The sequence below is a fragment of the Cebus imitator genome, unplaced genomic scaffold (assembly GCF_001604975.1).
Source record: "Cebus imitator isolate Cc_AM_T3 unplaced genomic scaffold, Cebus_imitator-1.0 Scaffold119, whole genome shotgun sequence".
Taxonomy (NCBI): Eukaryota; Metazoa; Chordata; class Mammalia; order Primates; family Cebidae; genus Cebus; species Cebus imitator.
Window position 1 is genome coordinate 3,310,205 of NW_016107434.1, and position 18,080 is coordinate 3,328,284.

The 18,080-nt window shown below is 38.2% G+C and overlaps 2 protein-coding genes across 3 annotated transcripts in view; one reads left to right on the forward strand and one right to left on the reverse strand.

The window, feature by feature from the left end:
- FMN1 (formin 1) overlaps positions 1-18,080 on the reverse strand; it is a 421,043-nt gene that overhangs the window by 166,261 nt on the left and 236,702 nt on the right. The window lies entirely within an intron of this gene.
- LOC108311895 (60S ribosomal protein L19-like) lies at positions 14,427-15,058 on the forward strand. Its single transcript, XM_037742374.1, has one exon. It carries the CDS (start codon positions 14,454-14,456, stop codon positions 14,952-14,954), a length of 501 nt encoding a protein of 166 aa, XP_037598302.1. The 5' UTR covers positions 14,427-14,453; the 3' UTR covers positions 14,955-15,058.

Genomic DNA, 18,080 nt, shown 5'->3' on the forward strand with positions numbered 1-18,080 from the left:
TATCTATAATCCCTGATTTCCAGAGGTTTTTCCCATATGCCGCTTTCAGAATATCAATCTCCATGGAATCGTTTATTAAAGCTATTGAACTCTTTCAGCAATTACTGCAAGTAACTTTCTCATTGAAAAGGCCAATCCCAAGTATACAAACAGCCATACTGCCCTCCTAAAACCTCTAAATAGCAAAGTTTGCATGACCTTTGGACTTCCTGTCTTGTCTATATAATTTCTCATCTAATAACAAAAACTTCAACCCAGTCTCACACTCGTATATCCTTGGTGGCTCAAATAGGGCTTTTTCTTTCCAACATTTAGAGTGTTAGGCTTTTGAAAAGAACACATGCTAATAATTACTCCAAGCTGGTTAGAGATAATGGGCAACAGAAAAGTTATTATCTTCAATGTCATTGTATGTCTTTGATATGATAATCATTTGCATTCAAGATATCAGAAATGATGGATGGTCTTTGATTTAGAGGGTACCCATGATGTAAATTACCTGGCTCTTTCCCACTGCTGTTTAGAGGTGAAGAGCCAGCAACAGTGAGCACCCCTAGCTGCAGTGCCTCAAGCCACTGAAAGGCAAAATCTGAGACAGAACTCCAAGGGAAACACTTATTCCTTTAAAGATACCTAGGGCAACTTCACATTTTCCTTTTGCAGACAACCTCTCACACAGTCTTCATTTGCCACCACTGTCATAATGTACACTATTTACAACCCAAGTCGTTCTACTCTATTGATTTTCTGGCTAACAGCTGCTGACATGTAAGTATCACATTGCTTCAAATAGGTTCACTGAGTTCCTTCCATAAATATAAAATAAATATTCCACAAAATGTTGGTAAAAAGAGAAAGGTAAAATAACACCGTATTTTAGTACATATTCTAGAACTGCTATAAGATTTTGTTAGGACTTGCAGTGTTATATCCCAGCACATTCCTCCCATAGTTAGTCTTCTCCTCCTCCTTACTCTCATAGTACAGCTATCATGGGAAGCAAGTAGGCATTGTACTATCATTCAGTCTTTCAGGTGAATGGAGTAACATAGTAACCCATTGCCATCCATGAAGAGTGAGCATCTATACCCATCTTGACTAGAATCATGAACATATGCACCAGAGCATATGTTCATATGCTTCTCTTATATGAACCAGAGGTTCTCTTAGATGCACCAAAGCATAACACACACATGGCAGGTGATTTGCCCAGAGATGCCTAGATGTCTGACTTCTAGTCCTGTGTTCTTTCCCTTGAAATAATTATTCCAGCAAAGATGTACCTCCCTAATTAGTCATACTAATTTGTCATAAGGCAATAGCCTTTAAGATATAAAAATCAAATTCACTTTGAGTTTAGGGTGGTAAAGGTCTTTCAACTTCCTTTTCCCCCTAAAAAATCACCTCAAAATTATGAGGCTGAGGATTTGAAAAACAAAATCTATCTTCCATAAAACTAGGAGAGCCCTTTAAGTTTTAAAACAGAAAATGCAAAGTTGGAGGAGTAGTAAATTCCTAGGCATAGCTGTGAGAGGCAGAATACCAGACATACATGAACAAGACACATCCTGTGTTGGGGAAGGCAGGGATGGTTAAGAAGCTAAACAGAAACCGATTATTTGATATCCATCTACTATGATCAGATAGCATAGTTTCTAGAGAAATTAAACCAGACAGACTTTGGACTCAGGGACATCAGGCATTGCAGAGGATAAGGTTGAGGTCACATACTGGAACAGGGTGATTATCAAAATTCAACATCCTTCCTTGGCTTCCCTCTCAGATTGCTAGCAGTCAGTCTGACACTCCATACTCCAGAAAATGTGTACAGCAGAATACATCCAAGAGAGACAGCTAAGAGCACTGAAAACCAGTGCCTCTGTGTTGCAAGGTGGGAATGCAAAGAGAGAGCAACAGGAAACTTTTTCTTTTGCTAACGTTGAAAAGCCATGAAATATCACACAAAAAAATAGCATAATAGCATACACACACTTATACACAGTTTAAAGGATGATAAAAATAAAATGTGTCCTCACACCCACCTTAAGAAATTGAGAACTGCTAATACCTTAAAGGCTTTCTGTTTTCCCCATCAACTTTCCTCCAAAAAACCACTTTTCTGAATTTTATGTTGATTATTCCCTATTATTTTTAAATATTGTTGTCACAAATGTGTTTTTCCATAAAATTCTTCTGCTTTTTATATTTTTGAATGTTAGGCCAGTGAAATCATTCTTTTAAGACTTGCTTTTTATCACTAAGCAAGCTTAACAATCATTGATGTGGATGCATTTGGCTCTTTCTCAAAACTGTATATTTTATTATGTGTCTCCACCTCAGTTCACTTATTACTCTTTTTTTTCTTTCTTTTTTTTTTTTTTTTTTTAGGTAGAGATGGGGTTTCACCATGTTGGTCAGGCTGGTCTCAAACTCCTGACCTCAGGTGATCTGCCCACCTTGGCCTCCCAAAGTGCTGGGATTACCGGCATGAGCCACGGGTTAATGCTGATGGACACTGTTGCTTTCCGACTTTTTCTATTACAAACAAAGCTTTCACATTTTCGTGTGTGTATCCTGGTACAAGGGTCCAAAAATTGGAGCAGAGTTTATACACATGTTCATATTGACTGGATAGAACCAAACTGTTTTCCAAGTATCTGGAATAGCTGACTTTGTCATTGGTAGCAATGAGAGTTGCTATTTTACCACACTCTCCCAGTATGTCCCACGGTTATATTTTTTACTTTTTGCCAAGCTGTTGGGTATAAAATAATCTCATTTTAGTTTTATTTTGCATTTTCTAATTGCTGATTTGTTGAATATCTTTGCATATGATTATTGGTCACTGAGTCCATGAAAAGCCTGTTCATATCTTTTTCCCCATATTTCTATTAGAAGCTGGATGTTTTATTACTGATTGGTAAGAATTCCACAAACATTTTGGATAGCAATTCTTATTTAGCTACATGTATTACAAATATCTTCAAGCATATGGCATTTTTCATACTCTTCAAGGTATCTTTTGATGATGATCAAGAGTTCTTTATGTCAATGATTTTATTTTAATGTACTCATAGTTCTTATTTTTGTGCTTTCCATGTCTTTTCCATATGAGATTAAAAGATATGCTCCCATATTCTTTTCAAAAATTATTTAATTTTTCCCTTCTCATTGTTACACCTGGAACTGATTATATATATACATATATATCTATATATATATGTATATAGAGAGAGCCAAATTTGTGTGTGTGTATGTGTGTATATATATGGCCATATATATACATTTTTTGAGATGGAGTTTTGCTTTTGTTGCCCAGGCTGGAGTGCAATGGTGTGATCTCAGCTCACCATAACCTCCACCTCCTGGGTTCAAGTGATTCTTCTGCTTTAGCTTCCCAAGCAGCTGAGATTACAGGCATGAGCCACCACGCCCAGCTAACTTTTTGTATTTTTAGTAGAGAAGGGGTTTCTCCATGTTGGTCAGGCTGGTCTCAAACTCCCGACCTCAGGTGATCCGCCCGCCTGGCCTCCCAAAGTTCTGGAATTACAGGCATGAACCACTGTGCCTGGCCATATATATACAATTTTAAAAAATTTATTTTGATTTTTTTGATCATTTATGTGGCGTTGAGGGAATATATTCAATTTTTGAATTACTTTTCTTCATAATCAATTTTGCCCACTGATCTGGGATACCATATGTGTCATGTATTAGTTTCAATATATGCATAGATCTGCTTCTGAGCCCTCAATTCTTTTCACTCATTATTTCTATGTTATTTATTTTTTCCGGTGACAATTACTACCATATTATAGCCACTCTACTAGCTCTTATTACTGTATTTCCCTTGATATGAGGTAGAATTTCTCCACTTAGTTTTCCTTTTTGGAGTTTTTGATAATTTTGAACATTTGTTCTTGCATGCAAATTTTTAGAATAAGCTTGTTAAATTCCAAATAATTCTTAGATTTTGGTTGAAATGACTTTGAAACTAGAAATCAGTTTGGGAAAAACTGACATCTTTATAATATTGGCTTTCCCACTCGTGAAGAGACTACGTCTCTCTTTTTACTTAGTTCTACTTTAACGCTTTCAATAAAGTTTAATAATTTTCTAAATTAACTATTGAGTATATTTGCTTAGATTTATTCTTATTTTATGCCCCTCTAATGGTATTTTAATTGTATTTTCCAACTTGCTAGTAGTGTATAAAATGCAATTGATTACTGTGTACTTATATCTGCTAGGTTTACTCTATTCTCCTATTTTTAAAAATTTGTCAGTACAGATTTTCTATACAGGAAAATCACAATTCATGGTTTCATTTCATCCTTTTCAATATATGTTATTTGATTTCTTTGCCTTATTATACTTGCTTGGTTTAAATAAAGGAGGTAGAAATTGGTATCACATTCCTATTTCAGGCTGATCTCAAAAAGAAAGCTTTCAGATTTTCACCAAATACACCTTTGTCACATGCAAATCCTAGTTATAATCCTAGTTATAAAATTTGATTATAAATCAAAATCAAATTTAATCAAATGTTTTCCCATCACCTTTTAATTATTTGATCCCCCCTTAATCTATTAACATTTTATTAATTTATGAAAGCATTTATTAATTTTGAATCAAATTTGTCAGTCTGGAATAAATCAGTTAATCATCAAATTTTTAATATATATTGCTGGATTTCATTTGCTAATATTCTGGTTAAGATCTTCACATCTCAATTTATGAAAGAAATTGTCCTGTAGTTTCTTTTACTTCCTACCCTTGTCTGGTTGTGCTGTCAAGATTATATATACTAGCCTTGAGTTCAATATGATTTTCTATTCTCTAATATTTTGTGTAAGAAAGACATGTTTAGTGTAACAAAACAACCTGGACCTCGTATTTTGTGTCACAATTTTAAACTACTTGTTTAATAACCTTCAGATTTATGGGACCATTAAGGTAAGGTGTTCTACGTCTTGACTCTGTTTTGACCATTCATAATCTTCTAGAAAATTATTTCATATTATTTTCATTAATTGCCAAAAATTTGTTCATGGTATTGTATTATACATTTCTATTGCATCTACAGTTACATTCACTTTACTTTCTTAATATTATTCTTGTTTTGCTCAATCTTGCAAAAAGTTTTTGAATGTCAGTCTTTATTTCAAAGAAGAAACTTTTGTCTTTAATTGATCTTCTCTACTCAACTTAAATTTTTAAAAATTTAAAAATTTTCAATGTATTAGGTTAAACCACATAAAAATAAATATTTAGGCCGGGCGCGGTGGCTCAAGCCTGTAATCCCAGCACTTTGGGAGGCCGAGGTGGGTGGATCACGAGGTCAAGAGATCGAGACCATCCTGGTCAACACGGTGAAACCCCGTCTCTACTAAAAATACAAAAAATTAGCTGGGCATGGTGGCGCGTGCCTGTAATCCCAGCTACTCAGGAGGCTGAGGCAGGAGAATTGCCTGAACCCAGGAGGCGGAGGTTGCGGTGAGCCGAGATCGCGCCATTGCACTCCAGCCTGGGTAACAAGAGCAAAACTCCGTCCCCCCCAAAAAAATAAAAAAAAATAAAAAAAATAAAAAACACTAAATATTTGACCATATTTAACTTTCAAAAATGGCTTTTTCCTGTTATTCAATGTAATATTTCCTTCTAATTTCTTTGATTTATTTGTATTTTTCTAGCTATTGATTTGGGATGCTTAATTGATTTTTGATTCAGCTTTTACTTTTGTAATAAATATTCATAACTATACATTTCAGCTACATCCTATGAGTCTTGTTATCAGTATTTTATTCTTTGCTGTGTTTCTAAATTCCATTATAATTAATTTCTTAACTTATTTTATGGATGTGATCATACATTTTTTAAAGTGAGGAAGTTTTTCCATTTTAAAATTCATAGGAAATCAAAAAAAGAGCCCAAATAGCCAAGGCAATCCTAAGCAAAAAGAACAAAGCTAGAGGCATCACACTACCTGACTTCAAACTATACTACAGGGCTACAGTAACCAAAACAGCATGGTACTAATACAAGAACAAACACATAGACCAAGTGAACAGAATAGAGAACCTATTCACTGCCACCAATAAGATGGCACACATACACCTATCTGATCTTTGACAAACTTGATAAAAACAAACAATAGGGAAAGTATTCCCTATTCAATAAATGGTGATGAGATAACTGGCTAGCCATAAGCAGAAGATTGAAACTGGATCCTTTCCTTACACCATATACAAAAATGAACTCAAGATGGAGTAAGGATTTAAATGTAAAACGCAACACTGTAAAAACTCTAGAAGACAACCCAGGCAATATCATTCAGGACATAGGCCCAGGCAAGGATTTCATAATGAAGATGCCAAAAGCAATCACAACAAAAGCAAAAATTAACAAATGGGATGTAATTAAAATAAAGAGGTCCTGCACAGCATAAGAAACTATCAACAGAGTAAACAGACAACCTACAGAATGGGAGACAAATTTTGCAAATTATGCATTTGACAAAAGTTGAATGTCTAGCATCTATAAGGAACTTAAATTTACAAGAAAAAAAAACCCCATTAAAAAGTGGGCAAAGGACAGGAATAGACACTTTTTCAAAAGAAGACATGCATGTGGCCAAGAAGCATGCATATGCGCGCGCGCGCACACACACACACACACACACACACACACACACACACACACACATATATATATATATATATATATATATATATATATATATATATATGTCAACACATCACTGGTCATTAGAGAAAAATACAAATCAAAACCACAGTAAGATACCATCTCACACCAGTCAGAATGCCTATTATTAAAAAGTCAAAAAATAACAGATGCTGGCAAGGTTGTGGACAAAAAGGAATGCTTTTACACTGTTATTGGGAGTGTAAATTAGTTCAACCATTGTGGAAGACAGTGTGGTGATTCCTCAAAGACCTACAAACAGAACTGCCACTAGACCCAGCAATCCTGTTACTGGGTATATACCCAAAGGAATATAAGTCATTCTGTTATAAAGACATGCACATGTATGTTCATTAAAACACCATTCACAATAGCAAAGACAAAGAATTAACCCAGAGATGCCTATCAATGACAGACTGGATCAAAAAACTGTAGAATACTATGAAGCCATAAAAGAGAATGACATCATATCCTTTGCAGGGACATGGATGGAGCTGGAGGCCATAATCCTTAGTAAACAAACACAGGGACTAAACCACTTATGACATTTTCTCACTTGTAAGTGGGAGCTAAATGATGAGAACACATGGACACATAGAGGGGAACAACATACACTGGGGTCTATTAGAAGGTGAACGGTGGGAGGAGGAAGAGTATCAGGAAAAATAACTAACAGATACTAGGCTTAATACCTGGGTGACAAAATGTTCTCTACAATAAACCCCCAAGACACAACTTTATCTATGTAACAAACCTGCACGTGTATCCCTGGACTTAAAAGTTTAAAAATTGCAGTTTTTGGTACTGACATGTTAGTTATCTTTTTTTTAAATTGCATTTTAGGTTTTGGGGTACATGTGAGGAACATGCAAGATTGTTGCATAGGTACACACGTGGCAGCGTGATTTGCTGCCTTCCTCCCCATCACCTATATCTGGCATTTCTCCCCATGCTATCTCTCCCCAACTCCCCACCACCTGCTGTCCCTCCTGAGTTATCTTTTTGTTATTTACACATAATTCCTAACTCAATTTTTATCAGTGGATATGATCTGTATGAAAAATTTCTTGAAATTTGCAGAACTTTTGCTTTTCTGTCTTAATGTTACTTGACTTTTAAATTCTATTCATGCATTATGTTGATAAAATTTAATCAAGTACTGTATGAAAGTTAATGAAGTCTATTTGTTAATAAAGAAGCCAACTTAACATCAGACTTTAAGGCCTCACCATTACCAAAATCAGCGATTCTATATATGTTTATTTATAGGCTATCATGCACTATAAAGATTTTAAAAGGTGACATTATGTTACCTGCCAATAGCTGGCATTCTTAAAATTGTACCACAAACAGGTTACCATCAAAGTCAAATACAAATAGAACTAGAAAATGGAGACACATTTTATAAACTTTTTGTTGTACTGGACGTTTTTTTCTTTGTACACACTGAAGGAATTCATCTCTGAGAATCTGGCTAAAATTCATTTGCTTTAACTGCATAGCGGTGACCCAGTGGGACATACACACACAAACACACACACACACACACACACACACACACACACACAAATAGGGCAAACAGATTTTAACTGGCACTCCCTGGAGTCCAGGAACCATCAGTGAATGAGAGATGAAGCTTCTGGTTAAAATCCAACCTCTTACTTTCCTTTGGGATGACAATAGAAGATATTTCATTATTCATATTCCTGCTCCTGATGGTGGCAACGATGGTGGTGATAGCATGGTGGAAGCACCATTTATGTGCCAAGCCCCAGGCCATTATACATAAAATAATTTAATTTTCACAACACCTTTGAAGTAGGCACTAATATTATTATTTCTTTACAGATGGGAGAACTGTACAAAGGGGCCTTAGAAAGATGAAGGGACTTGCCCCATGAATGATGACTCATGAAGCAAAAGCCAGGCCTGTGGGTTTCCAAAAGCTCCCTGCTGCCCTACCACACTATACCTTCCATACTTAGTGTAGGGGTGACTTTCACTGCACTGGGCATGCTAGAGAAGGCAGCTGGTCAGAAACTGGAGCTTAGGCCTCAGCTACAGCCTTGTCACTGGCTTCTTATTGCTCTGAGGCAAGCACCAAGATCTCAGCTTGATCTTGAATTCATAGGTATGAACTCTCTGTGTGGGTCTGTGAGTTCTACCTCCTTTTCCATGCACCTTTAGCCTCAGAGGCTCATCCTTTCCTGCAGGGGCAACTGAACGTCTGGCTCTTATAAGGCTAAGTTTTTCAGATACCTCCACACCCCCAGAGGATATATTACACAACAAAAACATCATCATGGCCCACTCTCTCCAATGTCTTACTAAAGCATTCTAAACATAGATGCTTTAGGCATTTTATTGCTACATTCTGAATCACATTCTTCTCCAAGCAACCATCCCAACGTTTCATTTTTTCCATTAGTAAGAAGATTATATACAGAGTGATTTATAATGACCCCCAGCTCAAGCAGTATAGCTTTCAATTGGCCTCATTTTATATAAATCTTTCTTTGTTAATTAATGTGTCTTATCCCAGTGTTGCAAGGAACATTTATGTTCCTGAATTGGACAGGAAGGAAGCAAACCACACCCAAGGTGAAGGCTCCAAAATCTTTAGAATCAACAGGAACGTAATAACTGATTGAAAACAAAGTTTAAACACTGGTTTCTGTGCATATTTTAAACTGAGGAAGTTGTACAAGAGGGCCTACAAGAGAGTAAAAAGTGATGTGATAATTAGGCCATGAATTAACCCCCTGGTACTTGCAGCTCTGTACTATTTTTAAAGACCTCCTTCTCACCTCTTAGGATATTTTGAACATGCAGAATGCCTAATGTGACTAATAAGGCACCTAGCATGAAAGTTAATTAATGAAAATGAAAACACTAAAACTCAGGTTATTTAGTAACAAGGGCCTGGAGCCAGATCCCAATTAAACCACTCTGATGGTGAAGGGAGGGATCAAAATGCCCAATAGGTTCCATCTGGCTGCTTCTGTGGGTCAATGTAGAGCCTCATGTCCATGTCAAATTAGCTTTTCCACCCTCTTCTTTCACTTGCAGTGAGGAGCTAAAGGCAGTCCTCCCCACACAGTACTGGGGAACTCCCAGGCTCTCCAACTTACATATAAGGGGCTTGGCAGCTAAGAAATCCAGCTGGAAGCAAGTATGATTCACTTGTTCTTCACAGTCCAATACCTTTTGTCATTCGCTCCACTGGAGGGGCCCCCTAAACCTCCAATCCCATTTGTACCCCACCTAGTAGATCTGATAATGGTCCTGGCAGAGCTGTGGCTTTTCATAACTTCTGGCAGGGGCCTCGCTGACCCATAACATGACTACACACATGATTTCTTCTCATACTGTCTTTGTAAATTGACCATGGCTAACCTTGCTGCCCTAATCAGATCAATCAGAATAACATGTTTTTAGCTGCTGCACACTGGAAGCCTCCTGGGCTGAGGCATAACTCAGAGTCAGGCTGGGATACAGAAGGTAGATTTTTGAATGTCCAGTGGTCTCAGGTTTCCTTTGCTTTTATCACAGTTGGTGAGCTTTGTAAGGTCCGTGTTTACAGCCATGCAAATTAGCCTCAGCTGGAGGGAAATCAGGTCAGGCCTAAATGAAATGAAGCTCTGGGTCAAAGGTATTTTATCAAAAACTAGAAGTGTGGCCATAGTGCTGGGGTCAAGCGAAACTAGCCTAGGAAGTAAGTGGATAGCTTTGTCTGGTGTAACCTGAGCTCCAGGCCTCTGGACTGTGAAAACTCTGCTAAGTTTCCTCCACAGATGGAGGAAAGAATGGTGGAGGGCCACCCCAGCATAATGGGGGCTGGCCAGTTCCACCACTGGTCGCTGCTGCCAAGTGCATTTCTGTTATGTAAGAAAAACTGCAAAGAGAGAATATTTTATATTGGAATAGGGAAACATTGTGGTTGTGAGTCTGGTTTGCAGTATATCCCATGTCACTCATTGACTAGGAAAAATCTAAATTCACTGTTTCAATCTTACACACATTGAGCTTAAAAATGTATGTGGGAATGTATCCACATTCAGTCAAGTTCTGAGATTTTGCATCTGGAAAGCATATTTGAAAATTTTCACTCCAGATGCCATACTAGGTATAGAAGCTAAGGTCAGAGGGGTTACATGACTGGACATACAACAACCAATAGTTACTTTCAAGAAAAGATCTCTGGCTCCCAATTTCCACTGCAGTTTTCTCTATCATATTCCCAGTTCTTCAATATCCCCAGTACATAAAGAAACTTGGTTTGTTTAAAAATAACTCTCTAATATATATACCTGTCTTACATTTGGGGGATTATTAAAATCAGAACAATTATTTGCCGAACCCCCATATACCTATGACTCATACAATATGCTACTAGAGTTTGAGACAGCTCTATCTATCTGATTAGGCCTGGGTCTGAGTGCTAAGATAGATACTGCTCCATGTGATAGATAGAAAGTTGGTAGGTTTTGAGTGTCTTCATCTGCAAAGTAGAAGTAATGACCAGATCCTTGGAATTCATCTAATTAAGTTTATCTTTTGATATATGAGAAACCTGAGATCAGAGAATTTAAAGGACTTGTCAGGATTTGATATTTGGTTAGGGTCAGAGTTAGAATTAGAAACCATGTTTAGTGACACCAAAGCTGGCACTTTTTTCACTATACAATGATCAAGAAATAAAATTCAGACTTGGTAAAGTGAATTTAAAGTCAGGACTTGTAGTTAAAAGCAGACCAATGACCATTGGTCAAGTAATTAAGAACGCAAGTCCGGGCATGGTGGCTCACGCTGGTAATAACAGCACTATGTAAAGTCAAGGTGGGTGGATCACTTGAGGCCAGGAGTTGGAGACCAGCCTGGCCAACATGGTGAAACCCCAACTCTACAAAAATACAAAAATTAGCCAGGCATGCTGGTGTGTGGCCATAGTCCCAGCTACTCTGGAGGCTGAGGCATGAGAATCGCTTCATGAACCTGAGAGGTGGAGATTATAGTGACTGGGCAACAGAGCAAGACTTGTGTCTCTCTCTCTCTCTCTCTCTCTCTCACACACACACACACACACACACACCCACAAAACAAGCTCTGGGGTTGTTGCTAGCGATATTCCTTTGCTCTGCAGAACTATGTGGTGTTGGGCAAGTTGCCCAACTCCTCTAAACTCCAGTTTTCTCATCTATAAAATAGGAACAATAATAGGAACTGTCTCACTAGGTTCTCGAAGATCAAGTAAGTTAATACATGACAGGCACTTAAACAAAACTCCTCATTTAGCAGTGGCACTACTAGTGATATCTTTATTTTTTAATCTTCACTTGAACAATATCAAATAAATCCAAGGTCACTGAGATTTCTCTCTGTTCATATTAAGCATGTGCCTGTGAAGGCACGTGCACATGCAGAGGTTGTTTTGACCATCAAGTACATAGGAGATGCATGTATTTTGCAAAGCATTTACAAGCTCAGCTTCAAAAGCATCCATGTGACCTAGATTTGCAGCATAGGTATACATATATCTTTCCCTATTCTTATTACATCTTCATACACTTGTAGCTTAGAAATGAAGGCCAGAGGAGTCACTATTACTATCAAGGTCCCAACCACAGGCACTCAGCCTCATCCTATTGTCTAGCTCGAGCTGCACAACACAGTGTCAGAAAAGAGCCTGGACTGAGGATAAATGAATGAGATTCAGGAAAACATAGGTGAGATTTCAAAACTTTACTCGACGAGGAGAAGAAATATTTTTTAAAAGGACAAATATTTAGAATAGTTCTTTCATAGAATATACTGTACTTTCTTGTGTTTTCCAATTAGGTAACCCCAAATCTATATTTAAATAAATTTCTGCTTTTCCCAATCTTCAAATATTGAAGATTTTAAAGATATGTTTGTGTGTGTGCATGTGTCTGTGTGTGTAGTGAGAAGGGAATTCCAGAATCAGTCCCAAAGGGGCTAACTCTAACACTTCATATATTTTTATACTGCAGTCATTCATTCTAAGCACTGGAACAATGGCTACTAATGATTTTTATTCTACTAACAACTTCAAGTTTTTCTAACATGCAATTGGCTGCCAATTCTCTGTGTGGGTAATTTGCTGTGAAATTTGGTCTCATGGTCCACTATACAGAGATATAAGAAGACTAAAGAGAGAGCTGAGGGGCAGTTACTCTCTTCCATGTTCCCGTTCTCCGGGTTTTAGGATTGATGCGGCTTTATCTTTGTATCTCAGCATTCTAAGGTGCCCTCTTGTGGTGCGGGGTTGGTAAAAAACATCCTAACGCAGCTGGCTGGAGACACAAATCCAGATTAAGTTACTGTTTAACAGCCAAGAAGAGAAATCTAGTTGAACTCCAAGAATAATACTCAGATTCAACATTCTGAAAGAATCGTTGATATTCACATTTGACAAGTCCTAACCACCCTTTTTAAAAATTTTTTTAAAAAATAAGCAAATAAAATAAATGTACAACTTAACTTTTTGGGCTGTCTCATTTCCAAATAAAATTTACAAAGTGGAATTTTTGTAAACTGGTGCCTGTCATGGAGCTCCTGTTTCCTTTCAGTAAATTTGGCCAGTCAGGGGTCTTTAAACTGAAGAACAGGAAAGACCTGATCATTCCAGATATCACTCAAGAAATCAGGACAGAATACTAATTTAACCCCCCAGGTCATATATTAGTACAATCAACTCATGGGCAAGTTATTTCACTCACTTCTATAGATGATAATCCCTAACCCCACTGCTCATTTTTCAACCATGTAAAAAATGTAAAGGGGTAGACAAAGTTATCACCACCCCCTATATAAAAAAATAATGCACATACCTTACACCAAGGGAGCCCAGAGAAATTATCTTTGTACACCAAAGCTGAAATAATATAAACTTGGAAAGCAACAGGTTATGAAAATCCTATAAATTTATGTTCAGGCTTCCAAACAATGTTCTCCTTCCATCTTTTCCCCTCCCCAGTAAACTGAGACACGGAGTCTGGGATTTGAGAATTACAGCTATGATCCTTGCCAAAGTGACCAAATTACAATCAATGCTGAAGGCTTTTGGCACCAGAAAGTTTCAACAGACTAGTGTCTGCTGAACCATCACAACCCCCTTCTCCCAAAGTGCTTAGGGAATAGCCATTATCTCATTAATTCTTAAGAAATATCTATTAAAAAGACAGAGAGACCTAGAGAGGGAGAGGGAGAGACAGGAATGCTTTTCCGTATCTCACAGAAGAGGAAACAAACAGAGATGATTTATAACTTAGATCATGAAATCTCAAAAAAGGAGGAATATTGGCAGGTCATGCTGCTTTGCAGAAAGTTGTTGGGCAAGTTTAGAATACAATTGGAAAGTTTATCAGAGCAGCTCCTTTATAGGAACCAGGAGAGAGAATCACAGACAATGAAAGCAGATTTCTGACTCCTTGTCAAGGTTCTGACCTACCTCACTCAGAGACAGTGTAAATACGACATATTAACAGGGGAAACTCTTATCTTTCAGTGAAAAGAGACCATACAAACATGAACTACTAGATGTCTGACTGTATCACTAAAGGAAGTTATGGAATACTTCCATGAATATTGAAAAACAAGAATGGCCTAGAGATTCCTATTTGCAAATAGCATCAGTTTGATACATAATGCTTTAAGACCTTGAAAACATTGGGAATTAAAGATGTTTAAGAATTTCTTTCCAGCCTTTCGCTGCTGCGGCCGCAGCCATGAGTATGCTCAGGCTTCAGAAGAGGCTGGCCTCTAGTGTCCTCCGCTGTGGCAAGAAGGAGGTCTGGTTGGACCCGAATGAGACTAATGAAATCGCCAATGCTAACTCGCGTCAGCAGATCCGGAAGCTGATCAAAGATGGGCTGATCAGCCGCAAGCCTGTGACGGTCCATTCGCGGGCTCGCTGCCGGAAAAACACCTTGGCCCACCGGAAGGGCAGGCACATGGGCATTGGTAAGCATAAGGGTACAGCCAATGCCCGAATGCCTGAGAAGGTCACGTGCATGAGGAAAACGAGGATTCTACGCCAGCTGCTCAGAAGATACCCTGAATCTAAGAAAATTGATCGCCACATGTATCACAGACTGTATCTGAAGGTGAAGGGGAATGTGTTCAAAAACAAGCAGATTCTCATGGAACACATCCACAAGCTGAAGGCCCGCAAGAAGCTCCTGGCTGACCAGGCTGAGGCCCGCAGGTCAAAGACCAAGGAGGCATGAAAGTGCTGTGAAGAGCGCCTCCAGGCCAAAAAGGAGGAGATCATCAAGACTTTGTCCAAGGAGGAAGAGACCAAGAAATCAAAGCTCCCCCTTTGTCTGTAAAAGAAAAAAAAAAAAAAAGAATTTCTTTCCAAAAGTTTTATATTAGTTCATAAACTAGGAGATTAATGCAAAGAATGCTTAAGGCCTTCTTACAATTTCATATTATCCTTGCAACAGCCACATTAAGGGAGTGTTATTCCCAATTTGGTAGAAAAGAAATCAGTGTGAGAAGGTTACATGACTTTTTCTGAATGTTATGAGAGGAAAAAATAACAGACAGTACCAAGTGGTAGTGGTTTTACTGAGAGCTGGTATTGTGAGCTCTGGTTCTCAGTTTGGTTACTATTGTGTAGTAGCAGAGTGGTCTAGTATCACAAATGAGCATGGCACCGACCTAACTATGCAATACAAATGTGTAATAATTTCTATTAATTTTATTATAGCTAATATTTTAAATGGTATTGATAAGGTCAAAGAAAACACCAGCTCCAAATCTGTATGTCTTTTGCTGGAGTTACATAGAAAGTACATTTTTTTACTCAAAGATTTGGCTTCCTATTGGAAGGCTCTGAAGAAAACTGTGGATAATTATACAATGTAGGAAATACTTTGGATTTGCAGAAGTGTGGCTGTATTTTGTTGATGATTTTAACAATGACTACTCTCATTTATAAACTTCAAATAAATCACCCCAGCGCAAGTTAATACTCTCGCCAATGTGGCAAATTACCATTTAAATAAAGAGGAAATGCAGACACATGCTGATGAACAAGTGTTCATCATTATCAATGTCTTCCCAGTTAAAAGTGTGCAAACCCCTACAAGTCACTTTATCTTTCTAGGTCTCAGTTTCTCATGTGCCAAATGAGAGAACTGAGTTAGATGATGGGTAAGATTCCTTCCAATTCTTAGACTACATGATATTACAGAAGAGTATCCCTGCCTAGTTTAAGAAGATATATATAGAGAGTTACTTTAAACAACTGCCAGTGATATGAAATTTAAATACTATTGTAGTAGTTGAAGTTAGAAATTAATATCTGAGTCCAGACTCTTGATCATCCTACTACTTCTGACATACAAATGTGTAATGCGCTGAGGGACGAAGACCAGCTGTGTTTAAGGGATATTCATGGCTAGGCACAGTGGCTTACACCTGCAATCCCAGCACTTTGGGAGGCTGAGGTGTGTGGATCACCTGAGGTGAGGAGTTTGAGACCAGGCTGGTCAACATGGTGAACCCCGGTCCACCTCTACTAAAAATACAAAAATTAGCTGGGCATTGTGGCAGCTATCTGTAATCTTAGCTACTTGGGATGCTGAGGCAGGAGATTCTCTTGAACCCGGGTGGCGGAGGTTGCAGTGAGCCAAGATCGTGCCATTGCACTCCAGCCTGGGTGACAAGAGCAAAATTCTGTCTCAAAAAAAAAAAAAAGAGAGAGATTCATATTTTCATATTCACATTTCAATGCTGCTGAGGCCCTAGAGCCGAGATTCAGAATCCTTGATTTTGAAATCCAGTAATATACCCAGTTCTTTCTCCTGTTCAGTCATTTCATTATAAAAAGACCTATTTGGCAAGTGTCTTTCTGGTCTTCTCATATGGGAACCATTCCATGATCCAGTTGAAGGAGTTGGTCTTCAATGCTGAAACTCCTCAGCTGCTCACCACCTCCAAAACCACTTTTCATTTTCAAAAGGGAAGAAAACAAACATCTGACTCTCAGAAGAGACCAAGGGATCCATCTTGATGTTGGAAATCTGGCCACAGGCATGGAGGAAAGATCATAGGAGGCAGGTTTGGAGTTTTCTGGCATCAGTTCAGCTTGCTATTTTCTTTAAAACTTAAAACCTTAGCTCTAAGGTAGGACATAAAGCTCACTGAAAACTCCAAGCTGCATATTACCACAAAGCCCAGTAGACCCATTTTTTTTTTTTTTTTTTGCCTCCACTTACAGAGAAAAGCAAGCACTACTCAAGTGCATAGATTCTATGGGGCAATGGCAACCACCGTATACAGAAAACTTAGAGTTTAAATGAAGCGTATTTCCCCCCTCAGACAGAGAAACAAAATGAATTTATCAAGTACTAACTGGCTTAGTTAAAATCCTTTGTTGAACACGCAAACCATTGTAAGAAAAGAAATAAGAATAAATGACCAAATGCTTCAATGTTTTAAAAACAATATTCATTCACCAAAACAGAAGTGCATAGTTCTATGAGTAAACAACATGTTTTCATGCATCTGGAGAGAAATGAAGAGTAATAGCAATCTAAGAAGCAATACAGAACAAAAGTAAGTTTAATATGATCTTGCATAAGAAAGTATTCAGCAGAGTTTCTGATTAGTCAGAGAAGCCTTCCTGAAAGAGGCAAACTGAAATTACCATTTGAATATAGAGATTTTCATTTTTACATTCAGGTAGAAACAAGTCTTCTGTTTCTACAGGTGGCATTTAAAAAGCCAGCCTGGCTACATCTAATATGAATCTAATTGCATGAGAATACATTTTATGTAAATCAGCTGACTTTTTTTTTTTGCGGTGGGGTCCGGATTTATCTGGAACTTACTATTTGTATTAATCTATTTTCACACTGAAATAGATTAATGTGGCTATAAAAATACTACCAACACGGCAGCAGGAGAGAGAGGGTGGGGTGGGAGTGGCACCAGACACTTATCAAACAACCAAATTTCATGAGAACTCATTCACTGAAAGGGGAAATCTGCCCCCATGATCTAATCACCTCCCACCTGGTGCCTCCTGGACATGTGGAGATTATAATTTTTTTTTTTGAGATGGAATTTCGCTCTTCTTGTGCAGGCTGGAGTGCAATGGCTCGATCTCGGCTCACTGCAACCTCTGCCTCCCAGGTTCAAGTGATTCTCCTCCCTCAACCTCCCGAGTAGCTGGGATTACAGGTGCCTGCCACCATGCGGGGCTAATTTTTGTATTTTTAGTAGAGACAGGGTTTCTCCATGTTAATTAGGCTGGTCTCAAACCCCTGGCCTCAGGTGGTCTGCCCACCTCGGCCTTCCAAAGTGCTGGGATTACAGGCATAAGCCACCACACCCGGCTGGGG

Coding starts and splice junctions, on each gene's coding strand:
- LOC108311895 (XM_037742374.1), top strand. CDS start 14,454: ATGAGTATGCTCAGGCTTCAGAAGAGGCTGGCCTCTAGTGTCCTCCGC.